Source organism: Amblyomma mixtum, chromosome 3 (assembly GCF_055824585.1).
Source record: "Amblyomma mixtum isolate Tamu chromosome 3, ASM5582458v1, whole genome shotgun sequence".
Taxonomy (NCBI): Eukaryota; Metazoa; Arthropoda; class Arachnida; order Ixodida; family Ixodidae; genus Amblyomma; species Amblyomma mixtum.
Genome location: NC_143014.1, coordinates 403,000,036 through 403,017,534, shown reverse-complemented (window position 1 = coordinate 403,017,534; position 17,499 = coordinate 403,000,036). Strand labels below are relative to the sequence as shown.

Here is a 17,499-nt window from a genome sequence, read left to right as displayed (position 1 = left end):
AGTGTCATCACCTGCAACTTGCATGTGTGGCAAACCTGCAGCTGCCACTAGGTGGTGGGCAGACGCTAAGAAAGGAGTTTCTAAAATCCATCAGGGTCTGAAAAAATATCGAAACCGATGTACTCCTGTTTGGAAAAGCAGTAATTGTGAATGCTATGGTTTGCCCCTTGGTTCGTGACAGCAAAAAAATGGGATCTCATTTTTCCTTCCTCCTGCTTATGGGACTCTTTCATGATGAAGTTAAAGCAGACAGCCATTTATGCTCCTGTTCAGGCTGATATATATTTACATTGTAGGAATATCCTCTAATGGCTTATTTCTGAGCCTCAGCTAGCACGATGGCTTTCAATATGAATTTCGTGTGCATTCTATTGTGCTATACCGAAGGCATATAAGAACTGACCCTGACGCTCCCTTGGCGCTCAGACAGTTTTGTTTCTACCGAGTGCACGCAGTTGCTTGAGCTTGTGCTGTGCGTTTTGGTAGCCCGTACCTTCCTCCACTTGTGAGCCATGCTACTGCAATTGAGCAGATACGGGAAAGGAAAAAAAAGGCTCGTTATGACCTACATGAAGGAAGCCAACAATCACCAAAAGAAAGGAACATAAGTGATGCTTTCCTTTTCTATGCAATAGATAGCCTTTGGTATTCTTGATGCCACCGTTTGATCACATTCCATGTGGAGCTCGCGATAATACAGAACGGACTACGTCCGCCGCTATGAAAGGAAGTGGCACTGGTGAACACCCTGAAGGTTAGTTTACACTCCACATAAATAGCCCCGAAAGCAGAAGAATGGACAGCAGTCACCTAGTGGCAGAGCACCGTGTGTGAGATCAACACCACAGGTGAACAATAATAAAAAAAACATTCCCATAATCCTTTATTTTGGTGGATTTTGTCGACCTTCAGCTGGGCTTGAGCAGTTCATTGCGTAAGAGAAATTCGAGCTTCACACGAACTGTCCTCCATGTGCCGAGCTTGACCTGGAATACGCACTTTGGTCTGCATGCGGATCTAGCTTTACCTTATTTCCATTTTTCCAAATTCAGTGGTGCATCTATTTTGTCATCAGCCAGTCAAATACTAGAGGCAAGCATCAAGTCTGTGGCGCAAATGAGTAAAGAACAAAATTTGATTGCTTGTGGAAACTTCTTTGCTGTGGGGAGGGAGCAAGGCAGCCTTCATTACCTAGGCATGACAACTACCATGATCAAAGAGCATGCGGTGGCTTAGTATAGGTTTTATTAGGACATTCTTGAGTAGGGGTGCTCCTTATCATTTGCTTTGATTTGTAATGTGCTGGTTTTGTTTAGTAACCAGACACAAAGACGGCCTGGGGAGTCTGCCTCGGTTAGCATGAATGGTTCCTCAAAGGATTGTTGCTTTTCCATGTGCAGAGTTGGAAGCCAGAACGGTGCCATCTTCCTAGATCCAGTCTGTGCACAAGCCATGAAGTCCTTGCTTCCCACGAGAAACATTGCGGCATTCTGCTGGACCGATGCTCGGCCTGTCGCAGGTTTTGCGGAACCAGGTCGCACAGTCCCGTGTCCTCAACGCTGGACTACCACGTAATGTACACTGCGCTAACCTTCACTGCAATGGTGCTGCACATGCCCATAGAGAAGAGGATGTCCTCCTCAGTTGATAGTGGAAGTGACACGTATGGCGCTTCCATGAGCTTGCTATCCTATGCTTGGGAACGGCACATTGGTGCAGTCCTACCAATGTGAGCACCTTGCTTTAAATTTCATATCAGTTATTGTATAATGGATCCTATCATTTATGATATTTTAAACTAATAACATTAAAGGCCCCGTTACCAAGAAAATCTGGCATCAGCATTGTGAGCAAAAAAATAACGAGCATGACTCTGACAGGTGGCGCCCGGAGAGGATCCTGAAAGGCAGTTGAGTCATGTGACATTGCGGTGTCATCACAACCTGCCTATCAGATAGAGCAAACTGCCCACCGTGGCAGGCAGCAGTTACATTAATGATAGGGCGAGGGGATCAGCATTATATATATTATTTTTGGATGTCTTTTTTTTGTCCAACAGAACAGTTTCATTGTAGGAACATGTCTTTCATGCATCTGTGTGTCACTTTCTGTCGGGCCAGGAATTTAAAGATTTTGTGTTCTAAATATTTTGCAGACGTCGTCTAGAATACCTACGTCGCGTCAAGGGGAGACGAGAAGAGGCACAACGCCCATCGGTGTGAGTGTCTACGAGTGATCTTTGATGTGAAGAGGAAGACATGAAAAGTTGCACCGAAATCATTTAAGGTCTCTTTGCCAGCACTAACGATAAAAACTTCCAAGAACTAAAGGAAAGGCCATGCCCTTCATTTATTAAAACTTTGGTAGGATATCAGTACCTGACTTTTCTTAACAAGCCACAATCGCAACAAAACCACAACTAGAAACCCCACAAACACTAAGTTGCATTTTCAGCTTTAGACCAAATAGAAGGTAATTGAGGTCATTTTCAGCTGGCATTTCAGTGTGTAAATGATTATCAATGAATTTGCTACAACTGTACAATTTCAAAAGTGGTCCTTTTCACGTGCGTAATGGCTGCTTATGCATTCACTCTTGACCAGGTCAGTAGCTGAGTAAACTTGCTTGACTTAGTTACGTGGTAGATTCTTTTTCTCAGATTTTTAAATTGAGTGCTTTTAAGCTTGGTGGGCAACTCCTCAACTACAAGATAAGTTTAATGGCTGTGTTCGAACATGCACTTCTTCGTTTCTTCCTTTTCAGCTCCCCTGCAACTGAAAAACCCTCAACTGGTGTGAAGGCCTATCTCCAATGTCTTTTCCATCATGAACTACAGGGGTGAGTATCCATGAAATCATTTGTTTTTTCTTTCAGAAGCATGCATGTGATGTTTTATTAAAACAATGCAGTGCACATGCCTCTGGGAGGTGCATCAGTTGGATTAGAAGGGGCAGCTGCAGCCTAAAACCTCATTACTGAACTTCAGCACTCCTAATCCGAATGGCGTAAAGCCAAGTGCTCCCTAGATATGTACGGTATTTACTCGCATAATGATCCCACCCCAAACTTGCCGCTGCAATTTATGTGCCAAGTTTAGCCGATGATCGTACTTCACAGATGGCATGTGCAGATGACCATCTTGCTCTGCCAGCCGGCATTTTTGTTCTGATGTTGGTTGAAAAGTTGCTGATGGTGAAACGTTGCTGCTGGTTGACCTGCAGTCACACGGGCAGTCTAAACGTGGTTATGCTAAACCGTGGAAACTAAACTTAACCAAGTTGCCTGCAACTTGTTTGCGTTTTCGGGATCCTTTTTTGTAATTCCCAACGCCACCGCTGCAACTGACTGGATTGACAGACTGCCAAGTTTGAAGCTTTTCCACTATCCAGCCGCTGTCTGTTCGGTGCTGTTCACATCCGTAGCTCTAGCACTGCAGCTATTCCATCACAGTTCCATCAGAATGACTGGGTGCTCAGCTCCCAGCTGCACCAATCGTTCGGAAAGTGGCAAAGCGTTTTACTCTATACCGTCATTCCCCGCTCCGTCATTCGCCGCTGACTTCAGTGGTTGCTACGAATGTTTTTTTTTCTCTTTTCTGAATGCTTGGTTGCCACGCGGCACAATGTGATAAATAAATCTAAGCGTACTTCCACAGTGTTTGTTTTGTGAATTGTCTGTGTCTGCAATCATGAAATGCTGTTAAATAGAATTCAGCGCAAAAAAAACAGACAAGGGACGAAGTAAGAGACACAGAGACGTTCACGATCGCTCTGTGTCTCTTAATTCGTCCCTTGTCTTTTTTTTTGCGCTGAATTCTATTTAACATGCTTCACCAACTAGCCCAGCAGCTTGCTCTCCTGAAATGAAATGCTGTGGTGTTCTCATTCACCTACAAGGTTTGTGTGTTATTTTGGAATTAAACTATACAGTTCTTAAAGAGCAACACCTCACAGCAGCAGCTGTTGATCTTGGTACCATTACTGACAGGTTTGTAGGCAAGGATGCCTTAAGAGACATCAATTTTCACTCAAGTGCCATTTACATCAAGTATTGTTCAGGTGGAATTGCTTGACTCACAGCAAGGTGCTTTTGTTGGCTGTGCATCCATGGGGGGAAGTTAAAAGGCTGCTGCAAGCCTCCTGAATTTTTGCAGATGTGTGTGAGCTGTTAGATTTATGCAAACGTCGCTGGAATTGCCAGTTTTTTGCATGGAATGCACGCCACTGCCTTTTCACAAACTTTTATAGAAACGATAGTTCATATTCTTTTCCTAATAATGCACGGCTCGGGATGTCGACACACCGGCTGTGATGGCTCAGTAGTTATGGTGCTCGGCTGCTGACCCGAAACACGTGTGTTCGATCCTGGCCGCGGCGGTCGAATTTCGATGGAGGCTAAATTCTAGAGGCCCATGTACTGGGCGATGTCGGTGCACGTTAAAGAACCCCAGGTGGTCAAAATTTCTGGAGCCCTTCACTACGGCATCTGTCCTAGCGTGAGTTGCTTCGGGACGTTAAACCCCATAAACCAACAAATCAACATTGTAGATCACCACTAGGTTAAAGCATACAGAAGAGAGAGAATGTGCCGTGATGTAAAATATAAGGATTTAACTGGTTTTTTGCTTTATTACATAGTACACCTATAACTCCCTTTTGAGAAATGAACTGCAGTTCGCCACTCTTAAAGGTTACATTTCGAGTCACCAGAGTTCAAAGGCACCCAACGAAACAGCTTTCTTAAAGTGTGGCTGTGATACCCTGTGCCTTCTGGAAGGTCGATGGTACGGGTCCGGAGGAAATCTAAAGGTGTTCCCGAGTTTCAATACCATTGGCAGTTGATCGCTGATTCATAAGTGATATGATCTCGGAGAACCTGGATATTGAGAGCTGCTACACATAATTTGGTGTAGACCTCATATTTAGTGCAGTTTTCTATCTAAAGCAGAGCATGAACTGGGTACAGCTTACTAGATAAAAAATCTGGTTATGTTGCACAGTGAGCGTGTTTTGTTCAAGTACAGGCACTTTATTAACATTTTTTTTGCTAAAAGTTGGATTGAGATTTCTTTACCGAAAACAGGCTAGACTTGCGGCTCTGCACTTTTTCGTTTACACTGTTTAAATGCTAAAATAGAGCTCTGCAGTGCGTATTTATCCTTGTTGGCATAAAACCTGAATGAAAAACAACTTTCAAGTGATGGAAAACATGTTTAGGCATCTGATTGTTTCAGAAGTTAACATTCATCCAGTTTTGAGTAAACTGTATTCTGGATTTTATACTGTATTTTTTAGAGTTCTGGCTTGTAACTTTTTGTAGGAGTTTCAGATTCAATAAAGGGGGTATAAACTGGTTTTTTGACGCAGTTCTGGTGAATAAATGTTGCCGCAAAGATGAATGCTGTATTTGTACGGTGTATCTAAAATACTGAGTGTTGTTAAGTTACAAGTAAAGAGTTCGAGGAAGGCAGCTGTGTAAATCGCCTGCTCCTGCAGCTCACGTACAGCACTAGAAAGAGCAGCAGTTTTTTTTCTTTCCTATATTACTTGAATGTGTTGCGCTGTCAGTTGTTTCGATGCTCTGTTTGTGATTAAGCGAAAAAGTGGCCTACAAACCTTGGAAAAGCACCCGCAGTTGATCGGTGATGCACTATGCATGTCGCCTGCAGAAACGGAGTGCAGCTTCACCGAATAACTTCGGTTGCTTGACAGGCAAGATGGTGGACCTACGTGCAACTCTGCTACCTTTGGTAGCATATACAGTATTTAGAAAAAATCTCAGTTAAGCATGCTCGTGTGACAAGGGTCTGACCTGCAACTTGTTTGCGTTTTCGGTGCTCAAAAATTTTTTGTAGAAAATTTTCCCCCACATAATGATCGCATCCCTGAGTTTGCGTCAATTTAAAAAAAAAGTGAGATCATTGTGCGAGTAAATACGGTGCTTCTCATACTATGTGAACCTCTGTAAGCGAGTCTTGGTCTCCACCGAGTTATGCTTTAATGAGGCTTCCTTCAAGGATTGTTTTGTAGTTGCATAATGTTCAGGCTTCTTCAGCGCAGCTAGTTCTCAATTGGATTGTCAGGCCGTTGGTTGTCTAAAGAGGAGTCCTCTAGCGACAGTGTTGCCTATTTCACAGTGGCATAAATAAGGATGTGCAGCTGATTACAGTCAAGATTCAGAGCCGTGCCCAGATTTGATAAAACGCGATAGCATTAAGGCTTCTGCTGTGCAGAAATTCGGGTGTCGTCGGCGTGGATCGATAAATAGGGTGGTGTGGTAAATAGGCAGCCAGCCTCACAAAAGCAGCCTAGGTGGGCTACCTGGGTCACGTGACCTTGTGGTGTCATCACAAGCTGCCCACCGAATTGTGAGCAAACTAATTGCCCTGGGAAGTGGCGGCTAAGTTAATGGTTAATCGTAAAAGATTGCGCAGCAAGAGCAACTTGGGTCGCAAAAGATTCACCGATGGCAGCATCTGCCATTGCAGGGCAGTGGTGCATCCATTAACCACTGCATCATGGCACAATGAGTGGTGTGAGGACTCCCAGAGACCTATGAATGTAAAGTTCAGAATGACCAATTCCTTATATATGGGCATTAACTCATTAGCTCTATCGTGTCGTATGCTTAGAGCAAAGCTTAAGTGTTTTCTCCAATTTTTTTTTTATGTTCATTCAACCGATGATGGGGACGATAACTCTTCTACAGTGAGTTGTTTCTACTTCCGTTCGTGAAAATTTTTGAAAAGTTGTGGAGCTATCATTTGGCGATGAAAATGTATTAGAAGTTAGGCTGGGCTTGTTGATATTTAAGGTTGCTCCATGCAATTTGCATGCTCAAAATCACTAAATTAAATCTATTCCAGTGTGCATCCAAATTTTAGCAATAATATTATTTTGAATAAATGTCTTATTACGTGTATACGTCGATCAGTGCAGCTCTCTTGCGTTTACACAGGTTGCGTTATTCTCTAGGATGTGAATTTCATTCTCAAGTCTATGTAAGATGATCTTGAAATCTAAATTTATTACGGTGCATGGTCTTCACACGAAATCCTTTGCATGCCTTCATTTACATTGGTTTCTTCTTGCTGCAGGATGGCCTCAGACATCGAAGTTGATGGGAAACAATACGCAAAACCAGCGTGGATTGCGGCAGTCTCCAACCTATTCCACTAGAGGCATGCTGTGCTTCAAGGGCAATGAAGCTACTCATCGGAATGTAGGGTTCGCTTGAGCCATCGCATGGTATGTCCCAGCTGCAGTCCAGCTTTCTCTTGGATTCGGAATTGAGTAACTTTGGAGCTTTTACTGCTGCTGCATGCCTCCCTAACGTTTACTAAGCAATAAGTGTCGAAGAAGGTGCAGGTCAGGAGATTTATTTATTTTTTTTCTATTTGGTACCAGCAAGGAGGAACTCCAACCGAAGCCGGAACTGAACTGAAAACCAGAAGCAAAGCCGTATCTCAACCGGAACGGAAATGAAGATAATTTTTTCTGCTAACTTGTAACTGAACTAGAACTGGAACCAGATGCAGTCCTTGTCTGATACCGCAAGCTCCATTGTTCTTCCTTGCAAAGGCAGAAATCCTGTTTGTTGAGCTGCATGCATGGTCAGTTAGGGAAAGGACGCAACATGCATGCAGCTTTGTGTATACAGTGCTTCTTTGGTGTTGTAGATATGTGCAGTAGTCGTTTGTGTGCAGTTGTCATTAGGAGAGTGCCTAGACATGCGCGTGTGTTCGGTGAAAAAATGTTCACCTTTATTTTTTTCTAAATATCAAACAGTCCTCAGAGCTCTCTGATGTGCTTTCTCACTATCGCTGCCCTCTCTAATTGTCCTTGCATCCTTATTCATGTCCATTGGTTCCTGTCTGCCGCAGCTCGGTTGCTCATGTTAGGTAGCAATCGCCACTGCTCGCAATGCCTTTTGCATCAATTTTGTATTTTATAGTGAACTAACAGTAGTCAAATCTGGATATATTGAACCTCAGGGCAATTGTGTATTAGTTCGGTACACTGATGGTTCATAATATAAAAATGGCAGTAGATATCTTAGCTGCAACCTAGAAGTAAAAATACATAGCACCCACACTTGTACGCTTGTATGGCATTGCGATTATCTGCACACACTGAAAGCACTGAAGGAAACAAGCAAAGGCAGTGGCCAGCTTAATTTTGTCTTCACTCTACATGCCTTAACACTCCCCTGGAATTCCTTGATATCCAGTTGTTAAAGCTGGTATAAAATAATCACCAGCTAAACGTGCAACCCTTCTTGCTTGTAGCCTTTCCCACCTTGGTTTTGCTGGTATTTCTAGCCACCGTTTTACCGTTTCGCGTCTGGGAAGGTACGTAATGGGTCAGTTTATAGATTACCTGTGCCATGGCCACTGCTATGTGCATTCTCCATGCCTTTTATTACCAGCTCAATGTTTTCGCCCTCTACAATATTGAAGTTAGTGTCTTAAAATGGGGAAACGTACATGTGGGTAAGAGTGGGGTTTCCGAATGAAGCAGGACAAAGCTTTCATAGCATTGCTGGCACAATGGAAGTCCGTGGCTTGCTCGAGCAGGAACAATTTAATGGTAGATAACTCTCCTTTGTCTTGCTTTCAGTAAGGAGGCGAGAACTTAACAACGGCAGCAGGCACACTCCCCTCCCCTCCCAGAAAAAGAAAATAAACTGAGGAGCTCTTCTATTCTACCTGCATAAGGATGGTTTGTGCATTGGGGAAGGTAGGTAATGGGTCAGCTTATAGATTACCTGTGCCATGGCCACTGTGATGTGCATTCTCCATGCCTTTTATTACCACCTCAATGCTTTCGCCCTTTGCAATATTGAAGTTAGTGCCTGATGGTATGGAATAAATAGAAAAGTAGGAAGTTACTGCACTTGAGTGGATCTGCAGCGAAGGCTACACAGGAACGGAAAGGAGGTGGGCTTTTCTCCCTCTGTTCCCATGTCTTGGTGGGTTGATTCATTTGCCAGTTTAGGAGGGTGAAGGGGAGATAGATGGTTGCCATGTTCCTCGCTCCTTGTGCACTCTGAAGGCACCTGACATCTATCTGAAGGTAACATAAATTAAGGGACCCTCACATATTTCTGTCAACAAAGGATCAGTATTGTCTGTGGACGTAGCTGATTGGCCGATTTTAGTTTCAAAAGAAGTGCGATGGTGAACGAGCTTTGTGAATAAAAGTGAAACTTGGAGGGCTGGCTGAAGCAGGCCACAGCTCTGCGGCCTACTTGCAGCCAGCTGCCCGTGTGTTTGAGCTAGGCCACTGGTCTGGAGGCTCGCAGTTAGTGCTTGTATGAAAAACCCAAATCGAAGAAAATAATATGAATTCGCTTATGTTGTTTAGGAACAACGTGTATTTCGCGTATATTTTTTTTACAGTGTAATAGCAACCATTCTGATCTCCCAGGGCGCCTCCATTGATTTTACCTGCAGAAAAAGTGACGTGTGACAACTGGGCACATTTTCTGGTTATGCACCACTTTGTTCAGTGAAGCTGTCACACAGTTATTACTGCCATCTGGACAAGAAATCCCCATAGCGTGGTCGCAGTAACCTTAGGCTGCTTCAGCTGCTTCTGCTGTCAGGTTTTTGTCTCATGCCTGGGGGCTATAAGAGGTGCTTGAAATAACTTCTTCCAAAAGTGCTGTCTTTCACGTACTCGAAATCCAGCTGCGGAGTATATGGTGCGAAGGAATAGATTTTCTGCAGTGTATGTGTGCCCTGGTGTGTATGCTGCAGCTGAGATCTGGATGCGACTCGTGGTGCAGGAAGGACACGTGGTGGCGGCCAGTACAGAGGGCGGCCTGATGGTCATCTCACGTTTTCTAATCTGAAGAGTTGTCGCCACGTCCCGAAAATGGAGCATTTTGTCTGGCTTGCAGTCGTCACGTAGAGGCAGCACGTCTTTCTGCCAAGCGTGCTGGAAGGCCTTCCAGGTGAGATCACGTGATTATCCCCAGCTTAGCAGCAAGGCAAAGCAGCAGCATTCCGATGTGCGTGGTGTCCACTCCTTCTCTGTTTACACGTTTTTCTCACTGGAAACAAAATGCAAGTTCACCGGTCCGTTTCTTGGATTTCTGAGTATTGAAATATGACGAGCAAGCTGAAGGGCTCTGTTAGGGGCACATGGTGTGGACGTTGATGCAGTGGCTTCTCAAGCTAAATCTGAACGCATACGTTTCTGCGGAAAGATGCACTTCAGGATCTATTTCCTTCGCGTTTCCTTCATAGCCAGAGAATGCGCGACACAAGTCACACCGTGATTGACATGAATGCTTAATGTTTCACATGAAGAAACTCAATTGCCATAGCATGATGGACAGTGTGATTGGGCAAGACTGTGCGCTTGCGTCCTAAAGCGTTAGGGGTTATGTACACCTAGTGATGGTTAGGAGAGCTAGGATGAAGGCACTACGCTTCACCTGCCATCCACAGCGAAGCAACTCACTTTGGCAGAACTCCACGCTGGCTACTTTAAAGGTTCTTCTAATTAATGTTGAACCTTATGAATCTTAGGAGTGCATTACTTCGTTGTTAGCACTTCAAATGCACATTGCGCGTACCATTGTAAGGAAAATTGCCCTGTGTAACGCGACAGGCTTTGGAATAGTCTGGTCATTCCATATGCGCGATGACCTTTTGTTTCGATGACATTTCACAGTGCCTCATAAACGACGGCAGTACAGGGGTGTGAGGCGCAGTAACGAAAGAATGGAACTTGTAGTGCGCAAACTTCCACAGGATACAGTGCTTTCAGCAGATGTTTTTGTCACGAGGGACTGCAGGCCAGTATATAACCATAGGCTTTTTAATTATAGTTTGTTTCTTTTAGAGGGTATTAGTATCTGCCAAAGCTGATGCCCTGCATTTGCTGTTTTGCAGTGCACGAAAGCTTTACTCCCTTTGTTTTTCCTGCAAAATCGCCCTCTTGCAGTTGCGCCCATCTGTTTGATGCTTTATAGCCGCAAGTGGAAAAGGAAAGAAGAATCGCAGTTGAACTCTGCATTTTCTATTCCGCAAGGGAACTATGATATTTTAGCAAAATTCCAAAAATGTTCTTGGATTAACGGCCTTGTTTATCACATCAATTCTTCTGGATTCGTGCTAGGCCACATGTATCTCGTAGGATTAAACATGATTTGTTACCATGCCAGGATCTCAGCAACACCTTAGCTTCAGTAAATTGTCCCGGAGCAATCAGTTTAAAGCTTGCAGCATTGGCTTCTTCAGTGGAGCCAGCAATCTGCATGATGCCACTCACTGACACTCCATTTTCCAACCAGCGGTGAATTGTTTGAAATTGTTGAAATGCGTGGGAGATATCTTACATAGCCTGTTCAGGGAAGAGAGCAATGGCAATCGTGGAATAATAATTTTGTATTTTTCCTTTCTGGAAATTTAGTGGGTGAACATGTAGCTGAAAACGTGCTTCATAACCAGCCGTTCGTTCAGCAAGATGTAAGATTGGGACCCTTAAAGAGGTGTACCCCTGATGGTGGTATAGATTAAATGTGTGTTGAATGTGCCCTTTCTGATCTTCTTCCGATGGTGGAGAGGAAATCACTCTTCTCTGCTGCGTTGTTTGCTGGTCCTTTCTGATTTTTTAAATGCAGCTATAGTACTGGTAGTGTCCATGGTTGATTGCCACCTTGAACAGTTTATCAAGAATGCCATTGGTCGTAAAATTTCATTGGCCTTTATGAAGTAAAAATTACTTGAAATTTAGTGTCGCATTGTTTAATTTGCATATGCGTAGTCATGCATACTATCTTTATTCTAGGCTGTGTGCAATGGCGGCATTGAAGCTACGTTCTTGCAGTAGTACTACATTCTTAAACGTTTTTCCTTCGAGAATACAGTGCTCAGTACATTTGTTGCCTTAGGTACGGCCGCCACGGTTGTCACTGGATAGGACGCTTGGGTGTTGACCCAAATGACGGGGGTTCAATCCTGGCCACAACAGTCGAATTTCAATGAAGGCGAAATTCTAGAGGCCTGTGTACTGTGCAATGTCAGTGCATGTTAAAGAACCCCAGGTAGTCAAAATTTCCTGAGCCCTTCACTATGGTGTCCTTCATAGCCCGCTTTGCTTTGGCACTCTAAACTGCCACAAACAAAAACCATGGTGGCTATGGTTGTGGTGCTCTGCTTCTGAGTGCATGGAGGTGGCAGGCAATCAAGGCCGCAGTGGCTACATTTCCATAGAGGTGAAACCCAAAGACGGCCTGCGGTGTGAAATGTCATTGCACGGTAAAGATTCCCAGGTGGTCTAAATTAATCCGGAGCCCTCCGCTAAAACCTTTTTCATTGCCCATGTTAAAACCTATATAATAATAGTGATAGTATTTTTTAAAATATGTACCCCTGTAAGTGGCAGGTGGCAATGACAACGCAACTAATTCAAGCAGGTTTTCGAACTAAGGAGATTGATGAAATGTTCTTTCATGCAAGCTTATTTAGGAACAGTGTTTGCTTTTTCTGCATTCGCTATTTGGAGGACTCCTTCAATTACTCATCACTGCAGCTGTGCCTCCTGGCTGAGGAAGACTGGGGCCAAAAATGGAGTTCATAATGCAGTGACATCGGGCCCAACGTGATGCCTTTGCATTCTTCTGCAAGCGCTCTTTAATGTTTCCAGAATAGTATATTAAAATCTTTCACCTTTCATAATTGTTTCCCAAGAATGTTGGACATGGGTACTGAGATGTTTTCAGTATTACAACAGAATGAAGTCGACCAACAGTTCTATTTTGTCTACCCTTTTTAATGTCATTTAGGCCTGGCTCAGACAACTACCAATCTCGCTTATAAATTTCGACATTACCTGCTGCATGTTGCCTTCAGCATTTGACTGTAGTGGTACACTCACAATCTTATCATACTTTTTTGAAGTGCATTGCACTGTTATGCTGAGATTTGTGCGGGCCACTTAAGTGTTAATCTCATAATGATTGCAATCGTGTAATGATCACACCTCTGAATTTTGCCAATTTATTCCCCGCATAATGATGCACTTTGAACTTGCTGCTGCATTTTATGTGCCACGTCTAGCCAACGATCGTACTTTACAGATGGCACGTGCAGATGACCATCTTGCTCTGTTAGCCACCATTTTTTTTTTGTTTGTTGAAATTTTGCTGATGCTGAAATGTTGGTGTTGCTTGACCTACAGTCACACAGGCAGTCTAAACAGAGATACCAAACTTGACTGCAGTTATCTCGAATCATGATTCGTTGTCGTCACAAGGCTTGCCACCATTCTGAGTTGCGCTGCAACAAACACAGTGATAAGCCCTGGGTTACGGGAATGCCAAAAATGAATCAGAGTCCTCCTTGAGGACTGCTGACCTGTACCGAGTTGCTGCTAGGAGTAATAATTTGCAATACAAGGTAGTTTTATGCTCCCAGCGCCGTAGCAGCTGCTGCCATTTCAGTGCAACTGGCCCGATCTGCTTGCACGCCAGCGCCACTGCTAAGGTGTCGCTTAAATCAATCATATATGTTTCTTTTAATATGAAACCATGAGGTTGTCAGTTAGGCAGTGCCATAAGTAGACAATGTAGCATAGCTTTGGTCAATTCAAAGGCGCCGTCCTCTGTTGGTTCGATACGAAACAAGTTAGGCCTAGTGATGACTTTGGAGTAGCACGCCAGAGCGCCATTGACGGTTGCGCTTGCAGCGAGCGTTGCGAACGTGTCACCTACTTAAACGCTGCAGCAGGGACCGCAGATTTTTCAGTTTAAATGTGGTAAAATGATTAGCTTGAGTGCCGTGGGACGTTGCTGCATTGCACTGTTACTGCACCATCGGGCGAGATCGAACTATGCATAAAAGTGCCATTGCACGATACTATACACACTGCCTATTTTGATTAGTTGCTCTTGAAACATGATCTTGTGCAAAGGAAAGTATGTTCTTGAAGCGGGCCACCTCGTGCACTTCTCGCTTTGACACCTATGGGCACTTTCTGTCTATAGATGCCGCCACCTTCTCGGTTAATGACCTAAACCGAGGTTGCCAAGCACGGTTCGCGATAACCACAGTTTGATTGCTGTGTGGATAGTAGTAACCACAGCTAGCGAAAACTGCGGTTAAGCGCACCCGTGTGACAAGGGTCTGACTTGCAACTTGTTGGCATTTTCGGTGCTCAAAAATTTTAGGACGAAATTTACCCCATACAACGATCGCACCTCTGCAAAAGGCACTGCTTTCGTTGAAAATTATACTTTCAGAGAAGCCTACCACGTATCAGTGTAGCCTGACTTAGCATTTCCTTCGGCGTCTCTCCCAGGTGCGCTGCGATGCTTTCCTGGGTACCGATTAATATCATTAGATTTCATCACGCGTTGTTCCAGAGACAAGTTCGAAAAGAATTATTGAGATCTGGGCTTGCAAGCGAAGGTTTTTCCTGTTTGAAAATTTAAAATAAGATGAGTCGAAAGCGCGTTTCACTTACCCAGTACCAGAAATTTTAGGGTCTTGTGTTCTAAATTTTTTGCAGATGTCGTCTGAAACGCTTCCGTCGCGTACAGGGGAGGCCCGAAGAGGCACAACGCCCACTGCTGTGAGTGTCTACGAGTGATCTTAGATGTCAAGAGGAAGACATGGGAAGTTGGGCTGCAATTATTTAAGGTCACTGCCAGTTCTAACGATGAAAACAGCCAAAAATGTCAAGGAAAGGCTATGCCCTTCATTTGTTAAAACTTTGGTAGGATATCTGTGCCTGACTTGTTCAGCAGATTCTTTTTAACACTCCAGTCTCAAAGAAATTGCTTTTTTCGGCTTGAGTACGCATAGAAGTTATTTTCAGCTGGCCTCTCAGTGTAGCGTTGAATCTGCTACTTCACAATTTCGAATGCGGCCCTTTTCAAGGAAGTAATGGCTCTTTACTGTTTCACTCTTCATGAAGTCAGTAGCCGAGTAGACTTACTTGAGTTGATTGTGGGGTAGATTCTTTTTCTAGATTTCTTGTATTCCAAACACTTTTAAGACTTTTCTGCAAATCCTCAGATGATGAGATGCATTGAAAGCTGCGTATAAACGTGCACTTCTGGGTTTATTCCTTGCCCTGAGTCTATTTATGTCAGTGCATGTAAAAGAACCCCAGGCGGGAGAAATTTCTGAGCCCTTCACTGCGGCATCCCCCATAGCCTGAATCGCTTTGGGATATTAAACCACCACAAACTATTTTTGAAAATTTTTGATAGCCTTCCCTGAAACAACTGGTATATATCTGGGTTTATTTCTGCGTGTGAAAGCGCCATCAGAAGACCATGCAGCAAGTCGCACGAAATGACGGGAGATTAGAAGCAGTGAAATTAAGCTATAAGGCCCACTGATATCGCTATGTCACCAAGCCCGTGGGTGCTTGGTTGTCTTCCTGTCGTACGCCAGGTGAGGCCGCAAGCTCATTTCCAGAGATGCACCAGAAATGCTCATTCAATTTATTTCATCATGAAACTGGACAGGAAACACCAGCAAATAACTCTTTCGTCAATAGCGAAAGCATGCGTTGGCACATAAGGTATGCATGCATAAGTGCAGCACCTTCCGAAACAGGATTGAACAATGGTGTAATCAGTTGGAATGATAGAAAACGTACATCAATGCAGGCATGATATAATTTGAATACAAAGCATTGGCTCCGCTTAGGCACCTCAACTTATTTAACTGACCTTTGAAAGATGGAACCTCTTTGTGGACAACGCCACGTTGAAAGCAGAGTTCTTTCGGCAAGGTTTTTCTTATTTTGAACCATGATACTGAAACAGTGATTGGCTATACGTGTTTCCGTTAACTGGTGAATTAACATTTTTTTGTGTCATATTTAATGTAATGGGTAGGAATCACAAGCACGCCTAACCATAATGAGTGAATATTACATATTGCCTTATCGTTTGAAATGGAGACAATCAGTTAAGAGGATTACGTGAAGAGAAGTATTTTCAGCCTGAAAAATAAATCACTGCTCGAATGCAATAGACCTGAAGAGGGCATTATTCAGACCGCTAATTCTTCCAGTCGAACAGTTGTTTACAAATAGGTTTTAAATGTGCAGAGCCATGGTTTGCAATGGTATATGATATGAGAATGAAAGAGAGAGAAGCCAATGATTTTAATACAGGAAGATAAAAATGCCTTTAGCTTTGAGACCATAGCCTGCTAGTGCCATCTCAGGGCTTAAGTTATCAGCGTGTGGCTTGGAGTCAAAATTATCTGTCTAGTGTAATGCGAAAACATTATGGTGCCCTTAATTTTGGGTGGGTGTGTTCGGAGCTGAAAATACATGAGTAAAAGTTTTTTTTTTGGCTGCATAAATGCCCTGTTACAGCATCCTTTAATGAATATTCAAGGTAAGCACTACTTTTGTGCACAATATGATAATCTTTTGACAGATATCGTAATGGATTGCAGCTGGAGGTGGCCCTCCATTTTCACTACATTTTTTAATGACAGAACTTTGGTGTGGGGTGAATATTCGTAATTTCAAGTGCGTATACAATACGTGTGTTGCATGGTTGAAAATCATTTGGATGAATTTATTTGAGAACTTCCATCTTTTCGTATTCCATATTCATATTTCCTTCTTCATATTTCCATCTAGAGCGTTTTCATCACGTGGGTGCCTGCTCGTGTTCCTGCTGACAGCGCAGGAAGTTCTCCAGGTGAGGTCGCAAGCTCATTTCCAGAGAAGCACCAGAACTGCTCATTCAGTTTATTTCGTCATGAAACTGGACAGGAAACACCAGCAAATAACTGTTTGCTCAATAGCGAAAGCTTGCGTTGGCACATAAGGTATGCATTGATAAGTGCAGCAGCTTCCGAAACAGGAGTGCTCCACAATAATTTCAACCGCTTGGGGATCTTTAACATGCTCCTACATCGTACAGCACAGGAGCGCCTTTGCTTTCAACCTCCATCGAAACGTGGCCTCCGTGGCTGGGTTCCATGACTGTAAAAAATTCCACGTGCATTTGTTAAAAGCTTAGGGAACCTTTCTGAAGAAAACATTTACTCTTTGCCTTGAAAGAAAAGCAGGGTGGTAGTGGCAGCCACGCGAATGCCACTGCTACTCACATAATATATCGATATGCCTTGATGGTTGGGAAAAGCAGCATACCTGAAAGGTGATGATTTGGTATTGTAGGATTTTGCTCTGCTTGGTGGGGTAGTCTTGCAGGATTTTTTGTGAATATGTTTTGCATTGCTTCAGTGCTTTGTGTAATCACCCTCTTTGCCACTATTATTATCTATGTCTTTGATTTTAGGGCTATTGTATGCTTACTCCGGTATTGGTAAATTTGCGCCATCATTGCCTAGATCTGTGGGGGGTAATTGTTGTCTTAAATGCTGTGGAGGGTGCGATTACTTTCTCTAGCCCATTGGTTTTCTGAACGAAGACGGTGCCTAAGCTCACGATGGTTGTGTAGATGTGAATTTCAATTTCGGCGTTTTTATCAAAGTGCATGACAATCCGT

General features: G+C 43.6%; 1 protein-coding gene across 7 annotated transcripts in view; it reads left to right on the top strand.

The window, feature by feature from the left end:
- Window positions 1-17,499, top strand: part of LOC149357414 (uncharacterized) — a 36,482-nt gene that overhangs the window by 6,367 nt on the left and 12,616 nt on the right. For 2 of the 7 annotated variants that reach the window (XM_089584659.1, XM_089584655.1), the window contains 5 exons: window positions 1,401-1,571; window positions 2,156-2,218; window positions 2,764-2,838; window positions 7,097-7,247; window positions 7,407-8,886. In XM_089584659.1, coding sequence (XP_089440785.1) covers window positions 1,453-1,571; window positions 2,156-2,218; window positions 2,764-2,838; window positions 7,097-7,178 — 339 coding nt within the window. In that variant the 5' untranslated portion in view covers window positions 1,401-1,452 and the 3' untranslated portion in view covers window positions 7,179-7,247; window positions 7,407-8,886. The other 5 variants (XM_089584658.1, XM_089584654.1, XM_089584657.1 and 2 more) reach the window with 5 other exon arrangements.